Raw genomic sequence first — 17,755 nt, 5'->3', positions numbered from 1 at the left:
TTCCCAATTCCCCTTTATCTTACTTTCTCTTGGGTGCTTTAATTGTAATTCTAGAACTATCGACTATCCCATTTTCTTCCTTTTTACTGGCGCTGATATGACATAAATGTGTTGCAAGCGCCGTAAAACCCTTCAAAACAAAACAAAACACTGAATTCAAGTCCTTGAAGATTCTGTTTTAAGACAGACAACAAGGATTTGTTTAGGAAGAGTAATAATAATCTAATTATGCCTTTTCAGCACAAAATCATAAAATATCGTCGCCTAGGCATTCCACGAAGGAATATAGTAATTCATCAAACAAGATGTCTGATGTCAACAGGAATCACCCATGTTATCCAAGTGAGCAAATTGGGGGTTAATAATCTTGCCCAAGGAAAAAACTGAAAGTGCCTGAAGTGGGGCTCGAACCGCTTGAAAAATATCTACATTGCCAGTAGACGATAGTACTCCAGAAAGCACTTCTAAATCAAGTTTGTTTTTCAGCAATTGGGACAAATTGATCTGAAATTTGGCTCTTAATCACGCTTTGCAGTACTTCAGCCTGAAATATTTTCAGAGATAGAAATAGCAAACTTTATTCCAAAATGGATAAAGCCAGTATACAGTGGAATCTGCATACAGTCAACACTCTTTTTGACTTTATCAAGATTCTACTGTATTTAGATTCTTACAGAAAGAGTTGAACTCACTTTCAGTCCAAAAAAAATGTACACCGTCAACCGGGCTTACTTCGGCCACTTTGTAGAATAAAAAAGGTTGCTTTTTAAAATGTTAAATTCATGAGTGCTGATTAGATCTATTGGGTTCTAATTATTTAAAAGATAAAAGCTCATGTAATTTATCTTTTAAAATAAGCAATCTTGTTTTCAGTAAGTGGCCTAAGTTATGCCAGGTGGCCTAAGTAGCCCCAGTTGACGGTACTGTCCCAAGGTGTTGACTTGAAGAAGACATCTTTTTATATAAAATGTAATAAGTAAAAAAAAAAAACAGCATGAGTTTGGGTGTTTTTTTTTTAAACAGATTTTTATTGATCGTATATATTCTCCTCCAGCCTTGTATAAAATCATTTTTATCACTTCTCTTTCTTCTGTTGCCTTGATAACTTATTTTCCAGCTCTCCTATTCTGTCACTTTTCATCGCTTCTCGTAATGTGTGGAAAAATAGAAAGTAATGTTCAAAGTTGTGGCTGGAAGAAAAAGATATTATATACAACTTAAGTATGTTGTCAAAAAGTTTTAAAAAACCCCCAAATATTAAAAAATGGAAAAACACATAAAAATTCAAACTTGTATCAAACAAGATCAACCAAACCCTCATTGATTCATATATTTCAAATTATTTTTTCCTAACTTGCATGCGAGAAACTTTTGTTAATGTCTTTTCTAACTTAAAAGCCTTGGATTACAGTTTTTGATCACTTTGTACTGTATGAAGATTTTCACAGGTGCTTTCTATGCAAATTGTAAATAGTCATTGAGTTTCTAAGCAATCCACTGATACCAATACAGTCATGCCTAAAAAATGATTGGAAAAAAATAACACAAAAAAAATCAACTGAAATAGATTTGGTGAACATCGTAACTGTAGGGCAATATGGAAGACTGGAGGTTTTATATAGCGCAATATCCACTAAACATGCTCAAAGCACTTTACAAAAGGTCCCTGACCAACAGCAACACAAAATATACAGAACGAGAGATGACACTTGACAGGCGATATTACAATTTTTTTCCGACAGAGATATTGCTGTTAACGGACAAGTTTACTCATTTTACACTTGTACGGTGAGAGAATGTGAGTAAAGAGCCTTTTCCAAGGACTCAATTCTGCGCCGAGTGAAACTCGAACCCAGGACCTTCTGATCCGAAACCGAGTGTAAGACCACATGGCCGCACGAGGACCCTAATGAAGATCCCGCTTATACAGATGGAATGCCCTTATAGTGGCATTGAGCTGCAATTTTCTGGGTCAATGACTAAATATGGAAAAGTAGCCAGTTCCGGGTGGTTGGATGGGAGCATCACCCTTGAGTCATATACCTATGATGTTCGCATGGGTGTACGATCCGATAGTGATGTCGTTTCTTCTTCTCTTTACTAGCCTATCCTGCTTCTTTGGTTTGTGATTGTATTTTTGACAGGGGATATTTTTTTTCCTGTAAATCCTCTGCCTGTTTGTTCTTGGTTATTTATAATTTAGCTTATGATATCTTTAGGTTATGATTTTAATTGACATTTGTACTATTTTTGTTGGATTGCTTGTTTTTTTGTTTCAGCGGTCTCTCATATAACCTCAATTGTGTTGGAAGAGACCTAAAGCAACAAACAAAAAAAAATTCCATATTGCTCATAATTTTATGATATAACCACATTTAAATCTAATATAAAACTCGAAACTGCTACACATTTACATTTTGAAAAAAAAACAAACCCCAACAAAACTTGAGCTTTTATATAGCGCAATATCCACTCAACGTGCTCAGAAGCGCTTTACAAAAGTGTTTGTACATCAACCATCAAACCACACGGCAAACTTCATAATTCATAGTAATGTCTGAGAAATCTAACGAAACAGCTTGTTTGTTATAGACGCTAAGAATGAGAAGAACAGGTAAAATGATACACCCAATCCACATCCTTAACACAAAAAATACAAAAAGAAGCCTTACATGGTGAGGAGCACATGAGCCAACAGTTCTGATGTGTTGAGTAGATGGTGGATGTAAGAGCGTGTAAATGTAGCACATGTGTAACAATGGCATCCTTCTAGCACCGGGCTGAAGTCCCCAAAGAACCTGCATTGGGAAAGATGTAAACAATCAAAGACTAGACACTGGGTGGGGTTCCTTTATTCCTTTATTATCTTTATTGTCCTCAAAAAAGTGGCAATTTGTCATTTGGTTACACATTTATAACAATACAATATTGACATAGACACACTTACACAGATGCACACTAGTAACATAGTAGTCATCGGAAAAAAAAAAAAAAATTAAAAACAAAAAACAAACAAACCGGCATCATCATCATAATATGTAGAAAGTATTTCTCCAAGGACATGGTGTTGAAGAAAATGAAGTAGGTATCCTACAGTTCCAACCCATCAATTTGTCTATTACTATTTCTGATCACACTCCTATTCAACCATCTCCATCCTTTGGAAAAACACATTTTCATATTTTGGCCATAAAACTCTTACTTCAAATACTGATTGATTAAAATTACGCTCATCTTGGTAGAAGACTCTCAAACCTGGGACTTTGAAATTGCTCTTTTTTTTCTGGTCCTGGCAAGGATCCTTAGCTGGGAGGGAGACAATCAAATGTAGAGTACCCTTTTTTGAGAAATGATATTTTCCTCCTTGTCAATCCTTTCTTTGTTATGTACTATTATTGTTATTAGTTTTAAGTCTTAGTTTTTAATGTGTTGTATTTTCTAAACATTTGAGTGTATCCTCGCATAGTGGGCAGAGAGGTACATACTGTGTCTTCTATCCCCTTATATCTGTTATCCGTCATGCTTTCTGTCTTTGTCTTGGAATGAGGTTACTTGGTTTTGTCCTGGCCCTCGTCGCAGTCCTGGCTGGGAGGGAAACAGTCAAATGCATAGTTATTGTTTTGGAAGATGATATTTTTTTCCTTGTAAATCATCTCTCTGTTATGTATTATTATATTTGTTATTTTGAATGTATAATGTAAGCATTTGAGCGTGTTCCTCTTTGTTGGATTTTGTGCTTGGGTCCGGATGAGACTCATAGGTGATCTCAAACTAAGTACATTGGTGGTATGCTCTTGGAATCTACATCTGGTCCCTATTTGTTCCCAGTTCCCCTATGTCTTACTTTTTCTTGGATGCTTTAATTATAATTCTAGAACTTTTTACTCGATATCCAATTTTCTTCCTTTTTACTGGCGCTGATATAACCTAAATGTGTTGCAAGTGCCGTAAAACCTTTAAAAACAACAAACAAACAAAACATGAGTGTATCCTTCATATTGAGATTCTTTATGCCTGTATAGGACTTTGGTGGCTTGCTTATGGAATCTTTTGTTCCCTAACTGAACCAGACATCTTTATCATGCTTTTTCTTTGATGCGTTTAACTTCACATCTATAACATTTCCACTTTATCAGATTCCCTTTTACTGGCGCTGAACTGACCTGTTAAAAAAACTTGAGCTTTTATATAGGGCATTATCCACCAAATGTGCTCAAAGCGCTTTACAAGGAGTCCCTGACCAACAGCATCAAGCAACTTGTAGAACGAGACATGATGCCTGTTAGGCGATATTACAATTTTTTATTCCTACATAGATAACGCTGTTAACGGGGCCAGGTACACATTTTACACCCCTGAGTGTGGTGAGAGAGGACTCAACTATGCGCGAGCAAGTTTCGAACCCAGGACCTTCTGATCCGAAAGCGAGTGTCCTACCACAAGACCAAATAGCCGCACCTGTTAGTGTCACAAGCCCCATATTACCTCTAAAAACAAAGAAAAGGGTAGAATGACGACAGCCACCTTAACAAAGATTCTTTTACAACCACTCACTTTTTATCGTTGAGGTCCATGACAGCTGATTGGTTGGTATCAACCTCCTCTCCATTTTCCCCTTCTCCAGACTTAGGGGCAGGTGTTTGAGGCAAACTGAAGTCTTCTGTCATTGCATGTCCTTTCTCTGCTAGGGTGTGAGGGTAGCTAGTACAATAGGTCAAGGCTTTGACAACATTATTAAATACACCTGCAATCCATTTCCTACAAATTCAAAAATCCTGAAACTTATGTTGAAATCTGACCTACTGGGTGGGGTTCCTACCTCCCATAGTGGGCAGGGAGGTACTTATTGTGTCTTCTATCCCCCTATATCTGTTTTCCAACTTGCATTCTGTCTTTGTCTTGGAATGAGCTGGGAGGGAAACAGTCGAATGCATAGTTATTGTTTTGGGAAATGATATTTTTTTCCTTGTAAATCATCTCTCTGTTATGTATAATTATATTTGTTCTAATTTATAATGTAAGCATTTGAGTGTATTCCTCTTAGTGGGGGCCGTGCTTGTGTCCGGATGAGACTTATTGGTGATCTCAAACTGAGAGCATTGATGGTATGCTCTTGGAATCTACATCTGATCCCTATTTGTTCCCAGTTCCCCTTTGTCTTACTTTTTCTTGGATGCTTTAATTGTAATTCTAGTACTTTTTACTGTCCCATTTTCTTCCTTTTTACTGGCGCTGATATAACCTAAATGTGTTGCAAGCGCCGTAAAATCCTTAAAAACAAAACAAAACAAAACAAACAAATGTGACCTATTGCCTCACAACCTTATTATGTTGGGCGATCTAGAGGCAGAAAAAAAATCCATTTCTAAAAATAAATAGAATTCCAGGTGAAGTAGGAAATCTTCCACCAATTAAAATTCAATTTCTTGTTTTGGCCTCCCTGGGAGTAATGTTAGCTCAGTGGTTGGTAAAGTACTCGCCTCTCAAATGGACCAGTATTGATTCAGTTGAAGTTAACGTTTTCTATACTTCCCTATCCACCCAGCAGCAATTGGATTCAGTAGTCTGATGTCACGTCGCCCATCTTGGTTCTAAACATGAAAATCATTACTTTTTATTCTTCATTCTGGCTAGAACTTTTCATATGTCTTGTGATCAGAATGTGTAAAAGTCAAAACATGATCAAATTTATGTTTTTTTTCCTCTGGATCCGCTTTTATGCTCGCCAGAGAAATATTTCATACGGGCGTCCACCATTGTTCCGATAGTTTAGAGCCAGTGTTACTAAGTTACCATGCGTCATTTGGAAGGAAGTGACGTTACGACTGTTGAAGAGTATTGGGTGGCTTTGGTATGTAAGGTAAGATGTGGGAGAAAGTGCTATGTGTTAAGACTAGCATCACATCCAACGGGGACATGCAGTTCTTGTACGTTAAATGCTATAGAAACCAAGATAAATTCCAGATCAATTGCTGTTGAGGCTCTCAAGGATTGTTGTTGTTTTTTTTCTCTTGTGCATTTTGTTGCAATGTCTGTTTATGTAGTAAAGAATGAAATCTGGGTGGGGTTCCTGACCTCCCATAGCAGACATGGGGGTGGGTACATACTGTCTTCTATCCCCTTATATTTGTTTTCCAACTTGCTTTCTGTCTTTGTCTTGGAATGAGATTGTTTGGTTTTGTCCTGGCCCTAACCGGATACCCTGGCTGGGAGGGAAAGTCAAATGTATAGTTAGTTTTGGGAGATGATATTTTTTTCCTTGCAAATCATAATCTCTGTCATGCACTATATTATTTTTCCTTTTACATATCTATGTTTTGTAAACAATTGAGTGTGTTCCTCTTGATGGGTACCTGTGCTTTTGTCTGAATGAGACATTTAGTGATCTCAAACTAAGTACACTGATAGTGTGCTCTTGGAATCTACATCTTCCCTATTTAAACCAATTCCCCTTTGTCTTGCTTATTCTTGGGTACTTTAATTGCAATTCTAGAACTTTTTACCATCCTATTTTCTTCCTTTTTACTGCCACTGATATGACCTAAATTTGTTGCAAGCACTGTAAAACCCTTAAAAACAACAACAAAGAATGAACTGTAGGTGGCATCTCTCCGCTCTTTGTTATTGTTTTTAAATCGCCAGCGAGGTGATTAGTTATCACTAGATTCTCTCTAATGCGTGTTGGTTACAATTGTTTTGGCAGGCAGACTAGTACACATTTTAATTAATTGCATACGGTACCATCCATAGTAAGATTTCACCTTTTTACCAAATTTAAATATCTTTTGTAAAGGATACGCACTGGAGAAGACGTCAATACCCAGTTTGACAGCCTTTATCACTTGAAGAGGAGACCAAGGAGTTTCCATGAGGCGTGGCTTATTCTCAGGAAGGCAACCCTGAAAATAGAGAGTATATATATATATATATATATATATATATTGAAAAAGTACAAACTTTTGTCAAAATTGTTAATAACATTTTATATTTATATATATTGTACTCTTTCCAAAAAAAAATGTAATAGTGTGCAGCTCAATTAACTTGAACGAGGACTTTAAATCCATGTTTTCATAGCGACATGATGTAAAAGATTATATGCGTGTGAACTTGAAGGATGCATTGAACTGCATGACTACAGGGGGCAGCGTGGCTCAGCAGTACGATCTTTGCTTCGTACCTGAAAGGTACCTAGTTCGATCACCTGCCACTGCGTTGTGTGGTCATGAGCAACTCACCTCGCCCTAGCTCAATTTGCAGCTCTGCACTGCAGCTGATGCCTGGGTTATTTTAGTCTTCCCTTGGCATAGACCCCACAAACAAATTTCCTCTATGGGATGAATATATGGAATTTTATTTATTTAAAAAAAATAAATAAATACAGGAAATGGCAAGTGAGGGCAGTATGAAGTAAGATTTTTAGGGCAGCTTAGATTATGTTGAAAATGAAATCTATAGGTATTACAACAAAAGTAAATTTACATAGAAACCCAATGATAATATATATCAGATTTGAGATCATCAAATTGTGGAAAAGTATTCCAGCTCTTCCAAGCCCAGGTAATAATGAAAGATTTTAAAGTCTAACCATCTCAAACACTGACCCATATAGCTTCATGTGAAAGAGTTTGGTTTGACTTATGACATCATTCATAACAAACTGAAAATGCTTACAATTGTTTTGGTTAGAATTTTCTGGAAAGATTCGTCGTCAACCAAGCTTTCTTCTGTGTTACCCTTTTGAAAACCCTCAAGAAGGAATCCTGAAATTTAAAAAAAAAAAAAAGATACAATGAGTCATTTACTCAAACGACTCCTTTTACATTGAAATCTGAACAGAAAACTCAATTCTTGCTAAGTTCAAATTACAGTAGAATCCGCATAAAATCAGCACCTCAGTTGGTCCCAAATTTTCTGTTTTTTTTATCCAAGTGTGTTCCATTGATAGTGGATAAAGTCAACCTTGCTTTATATTTTTTTCTGGTCTGACGGTGTTGATTCATCAGGACTCCACTGTAGTGTTAAAGTCAAAAAGGTATTAAGCAAAATACTAAAGTGGCTCTTGTCTACAATCTACTTAGAGAGTTTCCTTAGAGGCACTTTTTGTGCTTGACAAATTCGTGGGTGGTAGCGAAGCAAAGGGACTTTTTCTGAACATCAAGAAAACCTAGTACATGATCATTAACAAACAAAACCAAGGTCTATCTTTTCACCTCACCAGGAAAGGGGAAATCATCAAATAAGTTAAAAAGTTCAAATATCTTGGTGCAACCATCACGAATGAGTACCTGGCGGTTAACAGCATTGTCTCTGTCTAAAAACTATTTGTATTATCGCCCCAGAGGCGCCATGTCTCGTTCTTTATTTGTTGCTGTTGGTCGGTGTTGTAAAGCGCTTTGAGCACGTTCAGTGGATATTGCACTATATAAAAGCTCAATTAGGAAAAATTTTTTTTATTAAATATCCACAAATGACATGGATTACCTAACTAGAACTAGAAGGTCCCACTAGCCCAGCAGTAGAGCCCTCGTCTAACACAAAAAGAGAGCAGGGTATCGATTATGAATGCTGTCAAGATTTTTGTCTGACCCTCCCCTCCCCTCCCCCTATCCACCTAGAAATGATTGGGTAGCTGGGTCTGATAAACCTGTCAGAAAATACTCAACAATAGACCAGCATCCTTCAAAAGGGCAGCAAGCAATTACCACTGTCTGTTTAATACTAAAGAGACCAGAGTGAACGCTGGTTTCATAGGCCTTATATGACTCTGAAGGATTTACTTTTATAACCTAACTCACCATGGACAGGCCGAGCTGATGTTTCTGTGGCACTCCTTTGTCTGTGCCTCTCACTAAACCCACCAACCAAGACTCCTATCAGGCTGGAACTCTTTAAAACCTGGAGGGAGGAACGTTAAAATTTGTTAAGGTTCCTAGCAAACATTTAAGCATAACATAGATACGTATCTCTGCCACTTTTGACGGACTAGACAGACTCGATCAACATTTTTAAAATCATCAATTTCAGTATCCTTAGACACAGCATAACAAAACTATCAAAACAAATAAGTAAGACGAATGGATGAACAGTTGGGCAGTAAGCATGACGGGTAGATGTATATTTACCCATATGACCACTCCTGTAAAGACTAATAACCTAAATAAACTCAGAAAACCCAAACAAAACATCATCTTTCAACTAAGAACACAACACATATCACTCAACAGCCATCTAAGTAAAATAACAAAAAGACACGTCTCCTTTCAGCCCCTTATGTCAACACCCCAATGAAACAGTAACATACCACGTCTTGAGGGCCTCAGATGCACATTCCTCCCACCAAATCCAAGCATCAGTAAAACACATGCTGGACTGATTAAGATACTTAAAATCAAAATGGAAGCCAACAATATCAGACTTGATTTAAGTTTATTTGTATATTTGGGGAGGATGAACACAGTTATTGTAAGGTGATAAAAACTAAGTTTTCATATTTTTCATCATCAATTTTGCTTTAAGTTGATTTTATAGCATTTGGCAGACGCATACTTATTTGCAGATCTGATAACCCAAATCGTTATGGGCCCATTGTTGTAATAGAAATACTTTCAAACCAACACAAAATATGTTCCAATACAACATTAAAACAAGGCCATGATTGCATTCAGTTACCAGACCTGCAAATGTGTGCATGTTGCATCTGGTTCATCCTGACATAATACTATTTTGAGACGATGGGTCACAATTGGGGGGGGGGGGGGGGGAATTTAAAGATAAGCTGGCAGTGAGCCATCTCTGACAGTTACCAACATGGACACATGTGTAATACAACAAAGCCTGGCTTCGCCTGTATGATATATTTTAATAACTTGATGTCTCAACTTTGTTTCTACAAGAGAAAAAGGTTATCCTGGAGTTGGAAAAAGACCAACACATTGCGTGAAAAATAACCCAATAAACGACTATCACTATTTTGTAATTTGGTTGTTAAAAAAAAATACTTGAAACTGAATTAAAACAAAGACGTAAACTAATTAATTTATAACAAATGTAACAATTGTAAGACCATCAAACATCTTCAAAAACAGAAAAACAACCCAAAAAATCAGTTTTCACAGACTGTCGAGGAAGAGTAATTTTTGGGGATTTTTTTTCCTTGTATTTTTCTATCTTGCTTTGACTGGCACTGTTTCAAGCACAATTCTTCAGACATCTGATCCCAGTGCCTGCATCCTAATTTGTTAGTTTCATTGAAGACTTAACTGCTCCGTTAGTGAAAATAATTGGATCTATGGTTGTAAACAGATGTTAATAGTGAGTGAAATCGCGGTAAAAGGATATTCAATCTTGCTGTTAAAGGAAAATGCCAAAATGGAGAAAGATAATGGGAATAAATAAGGTAGTGGGACGGGGGTGGGGGAAGGTGTTGTCTAGTATTCTTCAATATATATATATACACATATATTATACACACACACACATATATATATATATTATATGTATATATATATTTCGTCAATTGTTTTGTGTTGGTTCCTTACATACGAGTCACATTTACTCCCTTTATTGTTCTCTCCATTTCATTGGCTCACTTAGGCACCTCTAGTTTTTGAAAAATGTTAAGTATGTAAGAATGCAAAGGCAACGGACTATACCTGAGATTTCTCCCTTGCCGATACAATTTCATCCAAGAAGTCCAATGTTCTATCCACAGCTTTCCCTGCCCTCTTCTCCGTACTTTCCACATCGGTATCCCCGTCACTCAGAGCCAGAAGCCAGTCTGGCTGGATTGCCTCTTGAATTTTCATGTATGTTGCTGGATCTAACTTTAATTTGCAAATTAAATAGAGAGATTTGCAGAAAAATATTGATCTAATAATAATAAATTAAATATTTGAAAAAAAAAAAAGGTCACTAAAAATATAAGTGGAATTCTGATAAAATCAAAACAAAATAAATGACAAGGTTATTTTTAACCTTTTTTCCTTGAAATAAGAAATAGAAATATAAAGGCTTGTCTAAAAAAAATATCTCTGAAAAACGAAGATGGCCAATTTTCTTTCAGCTCTCTAAGCTGTTAAATTATTTTCAATGATATTTTGAAGACATTTTTTTCCTCTACAAAAGTCCTCATATATAAATGAAGAAACGAGCTGTAATTTTTCTTATAAATTGAATATGGACTTGACATCAAAGAAGCTTTCATCCAACATTAAAAAATTGTCTTCTAGTCTCACATTACATGAAAAGTTTAAGGAAATACAGTACAACCCCTGGATAGCGACATCGCCCGGTACTGGAAAATTATGTCATTATCCAGGGGTGTCGTTATTCCAGGGTTTTCGAGATGGTGCAAAAAGGGGGTGTAGTAGACCTGTGAATGCATAACAATGTGATGCACGGACCAGTGCCTGAAAGAATTGTTTTACAAGGGTATACCAGTTACACTTTCACTCTCCAATGTGTATTGTCATTGTTTTGATTGTAAACAATGCTGGAATGTAATTTAACAAAACTAAGAATAAATCAAGAAAATCAAGTGCCAATATGTACCGCACAAGAACACAGATGCACACATCTAGTTTTGATTTTAATTAAAATCCATGTGATAATGCTGATATGTTTTGAATACCGAAATTTTTATTTAAATGCACCAAAATTTACAATCACTTAGAATTAGTAGATCCACAACTAGCAATGAGATATTTAAAAAGAATACCCGTCCCCCCCCATCCTTAAAAAAAACAAAAAACAAAACAGGTATTAACCACAATAATATCAATTTTGGACTGATTAGAAAAACAACTGATTTTTCAAATGAAAATAAAAAAGTGAAAGAGACTGTTACTGCTTTCCCGGCTATTCCAACAAATTATAAGACCATAAATATCCATAATTGCCCCCATTGGGCATGGCATTGCCTGATATCAGTTAACTTCCACTGACTTCAGACAGGTTGCTAACAGGGAAGGTTAATGGAACCTTGAGAGTTCCATCCACTGATAAACTTCTTTTGCTATTGTTCCATATGAACCAGCACTGATTCCATGCAATGAAGTAAACGTGTGTTCTGATTGGTCGGTAACAAAGCGATCTCATTAGGAGGAAAAAAGGGTTATTTATTGGTTAAGAATATGAGATGATGATGGTCGGGTATCAAGCATCAGTTTCAACTGCCGATTATTGTTATAATGATGTCGCTAAACAGGGGTTTTACTAAAATGTATGTTGCTATTTTGGGTTTTTATTACTATTAACATATAGCAAAAAAATCGGGACCTGAGGTTGCACTGTACCAGGACCTACCATAGTCTTCTTCCCACCTCTGCCCCATACAGCAACATTAAAACTCTATCTTCTAGTCTTACATTGGATGAAGAGTCTAAGGAAATACCAGGACCTACCATAGTCTTTCCACCTCTGCCCCATACAGCAACATTAAAACTCCATCTTCTAGTCTTACATTGGATGAAGAGTCTAAGGAAATACCAGGACCTACCATAGTCTTTCCACCTCTGCCCCATACAGCAACATTAAAACGCTATCTTCTAGTCTTACATTGAATGAAGAGTCTAAGTAAATACCAGGACCTACCATAGTCTTCCCACCTCTGCCCCATACAGCAACATTAAAACTCTATCTTCTAGTCTTACATTGGATGAAGAGTCTAAGGAAATACCAGGACCTACCATAGTCTTCCCACCTCTGCCCCATACAGCAACATTAAAACTCTATCTTCTAGTCTTACATTGGATGAAGAGTCTAAGGAAATACCAGGACCTACCATAGTCTTTCCACCTCTGCCCCATACAGCAACACCAGATTTGTCATTTTTGCCTGACTGGAGGGGAAGACTGGCATCGTGTAGGGATGAGAATATGAGCTTATTCTGAAAAGTTGCATTAGAAGAATAAAAAGAACAAATTGAGAGGTTACTATCATCACTTATAATTGTAATTCATCTAGAGTATAATAACTTCCATATGTGAAAAAGAATACAATATACATTTTAAATAATTTAAAGAAGATTCCCTCCGTATCTAAATCATTGAATATGATGAAAAAAGATGACATGCAGTGGTTGGTAAATGGAAATAGATATCTAGAAAAAATAGTTCTAAAACTAAAATCTTGGTCAGCCCACAATGATTATAATTTAAAATTCTTTTCTATGTTTTTGGCCATAACATCTATTTAAAAAACAAACAACAAAAAAACAATGGACACAAACCTTCATTGATGTAAACTCAGCAAGTCGCTTCCCACTTTGTCGTAAACTGTCTACATGTTCCACACTAAAATAAAGGAAAAGATATAATTCTATGAGATATTACATTAAATAAAAAAACAAAAAGCATGACAAAGCAGTAAAAACTGGTAATCAAATGGACTTAGTGATCTACCTTTGTAGTGTAGTTAGATTACGGTTTAAGCGAAGTCTTTTTTTAAATAAGGGGAAATTACATCAACAGGAAATGTTGGTCGTTTTGCTATATCATAAAAAAAGAAAGGAAAAAAAATAGAATTCCATGAAAAAAATGTATCAGAGTAAAATATCATCATCAAAAGTGTCAAATTAACGATGACTGTTCATTTTTCAACTTTGAAAAACTGTATCTATATATACACGTTTCACAGAGCATTTAAAGGTTTTTAAAACCTATTAGCTCTTTAAAAAATGATTTTAAACGAAAGATAGTTCCAATACCTTACAGGTGTGCTTGGGCATATTCTATCTTGTTGAAAATGAATTTCAAACTTTATAATTTTTGGTTGACAAATACTTTTGCAATATAGAGAGATGGAGAGTTCAAAATTTGGATGACAACAAAGCATTATTTATTTGACTCCTCTTTATCCATAATGCTGATGGAGATGTCGCTCGTAACAATAATGGACCAAAGTCAAAGAGCATGTGAACGCAACACAATGGACACTCAAACAATATTTTTCAGGACATAGAAAAACAAGCATTTAAAAATAGTTTTTTTTGCAGCCTTTAACTTTAACAGATATTTAGGCATTATAATGTTTTCGTTGACAAATAATACTTTTTTTTAAATAATTAAAAACTCCAACCAAATAACAAATGGAATGTAATTTGATTATTGGTATATGAATGTGTTCTTTATGGTGTGTGTATGTGTGTGTGTGTGTGTGTGCGTGAGAGAAAGACAGAAATAAGAGGAGAGGGAGAGAGAGAGAGAGAGAGAGAGAGAGAGAGAGAGAGAGAGAGAGAGAGATGATCTATAATGAGCAAGGGGGAGACAGCAAAATAAACAGAAATTACATACAATGAATTTATACTCATGGTGGCAATTTCTGGAATAAATTTGACCCTTTCAAGCATATTGAGGCTCAGATATGGTACGCTCCCTGAAATGGAAATGGAAATATGTTAAATATTATTTAACGTTTCCTTACGATGATTGTAGCATGAATGAAACTGCTATTAAAAATGTGAGTCAGGAACAATTTCAATTTCGGCGTTTGAGTTGATTCTGTTTGTCTATCACAAAGTGCTTTCCATTCGAACAAGTGTAAGTGATTCATTTTTGTCCAAGTAAAAGTCAAAGAAGAAGTGCATATGAAGCTAAGGCAGACAGGCGCTGGATGACATGGCAATTTAACATAAATTTAATAGGTTATTATAGTTATAAATATATAAAAATGCTGATGATCTCTGTCTCTAATGAAATGTCTTTACTTTACTAGAGACTCTTCCCCTTTCACTTAGTACTACTAAGTGAAAGTGGAAGAGCCTCTAGTCTCTAGTAAACTAAAGACGTTAGAGACAGAGATCATAAGCATTTTTATATATTTAACCTAATAGTAGACTTAGGCCAGACCCTTCCCTTAAGCCTTAAACTTAACTTAACCATCAAAAATAAAAATAAAAAGTTAAAAAGGCAACAAACCTCCTTTGGTAAATAAAGTACACATGGGTGTGTCGATCGTTACAGTCCTTCCATTAGCAATTTGCACTATTTTTCCTAATCGTCCACCTGACGCATGAACAAGTTCAACATTAAAATTCATTTTTTAAACTCATAAAAACAATTCTTACAGCCTTTTGCCGACTCTAAAATCGAAATCACACATTATAATCATAAAGATTAAAGCTGGCATAGTCAGATAGTTTTGGCAGTAAACGCTCCGTTAAATATAAGATTAACTTTTATTATTATTATCCATCATTAAAAACAAGAGATAACAAAGCAAAACAACAACAACAGCAACGACGACGAGGATTATGATAGTTAGGATGATGATGGCAATACTTAATGAGAGTAATAAATGATGATAATGATGATAATAAAATAATAATAATAATAATAATAATAATAATAATAATAATAATAATAATAATAATAATAATAATAATAATAGTATTAATAATAATAATAATAATAATAATAATAATAATAATAATAATAATAATAATAATAATAATAATAATAATAATAATAATAATAATAATAATAACAATAATAATGATGATGATAATAATAATAATAATAATAATAATAATAATAATAATAATAATAATAATAATGATAATAATAATAATAATAATAATAATAATAATAATAATAATAATAATAATAATAATAGTAGTAGTAGTAGTAGCAGTGGTAGTAGTAGTAGTAGTAGTAGTAGTAGTAGTAGTAGTAGTTGTAGTAGTAGTAGTAGTAGTAGTAGTAGTTGTAGTTCTAGTAGTAGTAGTAGTAGTAGTAGTAGTAGTAGTAGTAGCAGCAGCAGCAGCAGCAGCAGCAGTAGTAGTAGTAGTAGTAGTAGTAGTAGTAGTAGTAGTAGTAGTAGTAGAAGTAGTAGTAGTAGTAGTAGTAGTAGTAGTAGTAGTAGTAGTAGTAGTAGTAGTAGTTATATCAGCAGCAGCAGCAGCAGTAGTAGTAGTAGTAGTAGTAGTAGTAGTTGTAGTTCTAGTAGTAGTAGAGGTGGTAGTAGTAGTAGTAATAGTAGTAGTAGTAGTAGTAGTAGTAGTAGTAGTAGTAGTAGTAGTAGTAGTGGTGGTGGTGGTGGTGGTGGTAGTAGTGGTAGTAGTAGTAGTGATTGAGACCCTGGCACTGAAAAACCTATTTCCGACCCATGCAATCAGTGAACTGTGGATTCACTGGCATGACTGAATGATTTAGGAAGACGCTGATAATTTAATTTATCAAAGAGCAGGGCCTCAAGTGAAGGTTGCGGTCATAATCTCATTCCGATTAAGACATAAAAAAAATATTAAAAATTAACCCCCCCCCCCCCCCCCCAAAAAAAAACCCACAAAAAAAACCCAAAAAACAATCCCTTCCCCCCCCCCCCCCCCCCCCCCCCCCCCCCCAAAAAAAAAAACAAAAACAACAACAACAAAAAAACAAAACAAATAAAAACCCAACAAAAAACAACAACAAAAAATAAACCAAAAAAAAAAAAAAAACAAACAAACAACATAACAAAAACCTTTAATATTCGAGGTTTCACTAGTTGTAGTGGACAATAATTTGGGCTGGTTTGAAAGAATTCATATTTTCCTCAGGTACAACAATGAGACTATAAAATTTGAGTGGAGTTGATCGCCATCAATATTTTGAGTTGGTTGAAGTAGTACGCGTAAAGTAAAGCCGACCCCCCTCATGGGGTCTATCTGGGTCTATCTATCAAGGGTGCTGAGTGGGCGTTGACGCATGGCCTTCCTCATCGAATCGAATCTTGATTCTCATTGGGTTTCACAACACACCAGTTGAACGTGTGTACCTACCTAACGCGTTTCCCACTGTGTTGAGTGTTGGTTTTGCGGGTTATCTTTCCCACCTGTGTGTGACAAAATTCCAGTCAACAATTGTTACTTTCTCGTCTACAGTAAGTATTTTTATGCATTGAATATCAATTGTGCATTAATTTGATTTCATATGCATGCGAGTGCATTCTTTTAACTATAAAAGCCCTTCAGGATTCATTTCTTAATCTGCGTTGTATTGACATTGAAAATGAACCACCTCAGCCTCAAGTCGTACGTTAGGAAGTTCCAGGAAGAAATGATAATAATGTTATGATACGGCTCGTCAACTCCAATCTTTTTTGCTATCTGTGCATATTTATATTTATAACATCCCGTCTATTTACTTTGAAAGGCGGATGTTAACTATTGTCACTCTTACACTAAGTCTAAGTGACTACAAATTCCCCCAATAAATATCCCATTTTTTTCTCACTCAATTATTTTGATAATTATAATCATGGCACAGACCCGCGTTTGATTATTTATAAGTATCTATAGATAATTATTTTCACTCATGAACTATGCTCCAATGCGCTCTGCAATGTTTTATTTATTCCCTCTGAATCAAATTTCCGTTCCATACACTTCACGTCATCTGTTAGTTAGGCATCCTTTTATGCCAACACTCTTACAATATTATTTTTTTCCGACCGCCCTTGTGACCACCCAGCAATGGTTGGGTAGCTAGGTCTGTTAGATCTGGTGGGAATTACTTTGTGATTGACGTGTCCTTACCCAGCAAGCAATTACTACTGTCTGCTTCATGATACCGTGATAAACTACGACTCTATTGAAGTTATGGCTCTTAAAGAAAGAAGACTTAAATAACAGTCACTGCCCACACTCAGGTGCACAAAAGACATAATAGTATCGCTAGATTTTTGCAACTGATTATTTCAGACTTTAGTATGAAGCACTGTCACATCGGACTCAAGTATGTCCAGAGTCCTTGCATGCTGTTTTAAATTACAT

The 17,755-nt window shown here is 35.5% G+C and overlaps 2 protein-coding genes across 3 annotated transcripts in view; one reads left to right on the top strand and one right to left on the bottom strand.

Moving 5' to 3' along the window:
* Positions 1-1,002: 1,002 nt before the first annotated feature.
* Positions 1,003-15,132, bottom strand: LOC144979540 (queuine tRNA-ribosyltransferase accessory subunit 2-like). The gene is made up of 11 exons (XM_078926252.1): positions 14,919-15,132; positions 14,295-14,376; positions 13,232-13,295; positions 12,785-12,889; positions 10,656-10,826; positions 8,799-8,898; positions 7,675-7,763; positions 6,799-6,899; positions 4,555-4,701; positions 2,673-2,798; positions 1,003-1,190 (listed from the first exon to the last, which is right to left on the bottom strand). The coding sequence occupies exons 1-11, from the start codon at positions 15,037-15,039 to the stop codon at positions 1,076-1,078; spliced, it is 1,221 nt and encodes a 406-aa protein (XP_078782378.1). The 5' UTR covers positions 15,040-15,132; the 3' UTR covers positions 1,003-1,075.
* A 1,325-nt stretch (positions 15,133-16,457) lies between these two features.
* LOC144979541 (rhomboid-related protein 2-like) overlaps positions 16,458-17,755 on the top strand; it is a 48,629-nt gene continuing 47,331 nt past the window's right edge. For both annotated transcript variants that reach the window (XM_078926254.1, XM_078926253.1), the window contains exon 1: positions 16,458-16,863. The gene's annotated coding sequence lies outside the window, so the exon portion shown is untranslated. The remainder of the gene's footprint in view (positions 16,864-17,755) is intronic.

The sequence above is a fragment of the Berghia stephanieae genome, chromosome 9 (genome assembly GCF_034508935.2).
Source record: "Berghia stephanieae isolate SIO BIC M18660-M18661 chromosome 9, UCSD_Bste_1.3, whole genome shotgun sequence".
Classification (NCBI taxonomy): domain Eukaryota; kingdom Metazoa; phylum Mollusca; class Gastropoda; order Nudibranchia; family Aeolidiidae; genus Berghia; species Berghia stephanieae.
Note: the sequence above shows the minus strand (reverse complement) of the source record. Positions and strands in the feature narration are given on the sequence as shown.

Coding starts and splice junctions, on each gene's coding strand:
- LOC144979540 (XM_078926252.1), bottom strand. CDS start 15,039: ATGAATTTTAATGTTGAACTTGTTCATGCGTCAGGTGGACGATTAGGA. Junction 12,890..13,231: donor CTGAGTTTACATCAATGAAG/GTTTGTGTCCAT, acceptor GCAACTTTTCAG/AATAAGCTCATATTCTCATC. Junction 2,799..4,554: donor ATGGACCTCAACGATAAAAA/GTGAGTGGTTGT, acceptor TTCCCAATGCAG/GTTCTTTGGGGACTTCAGCC.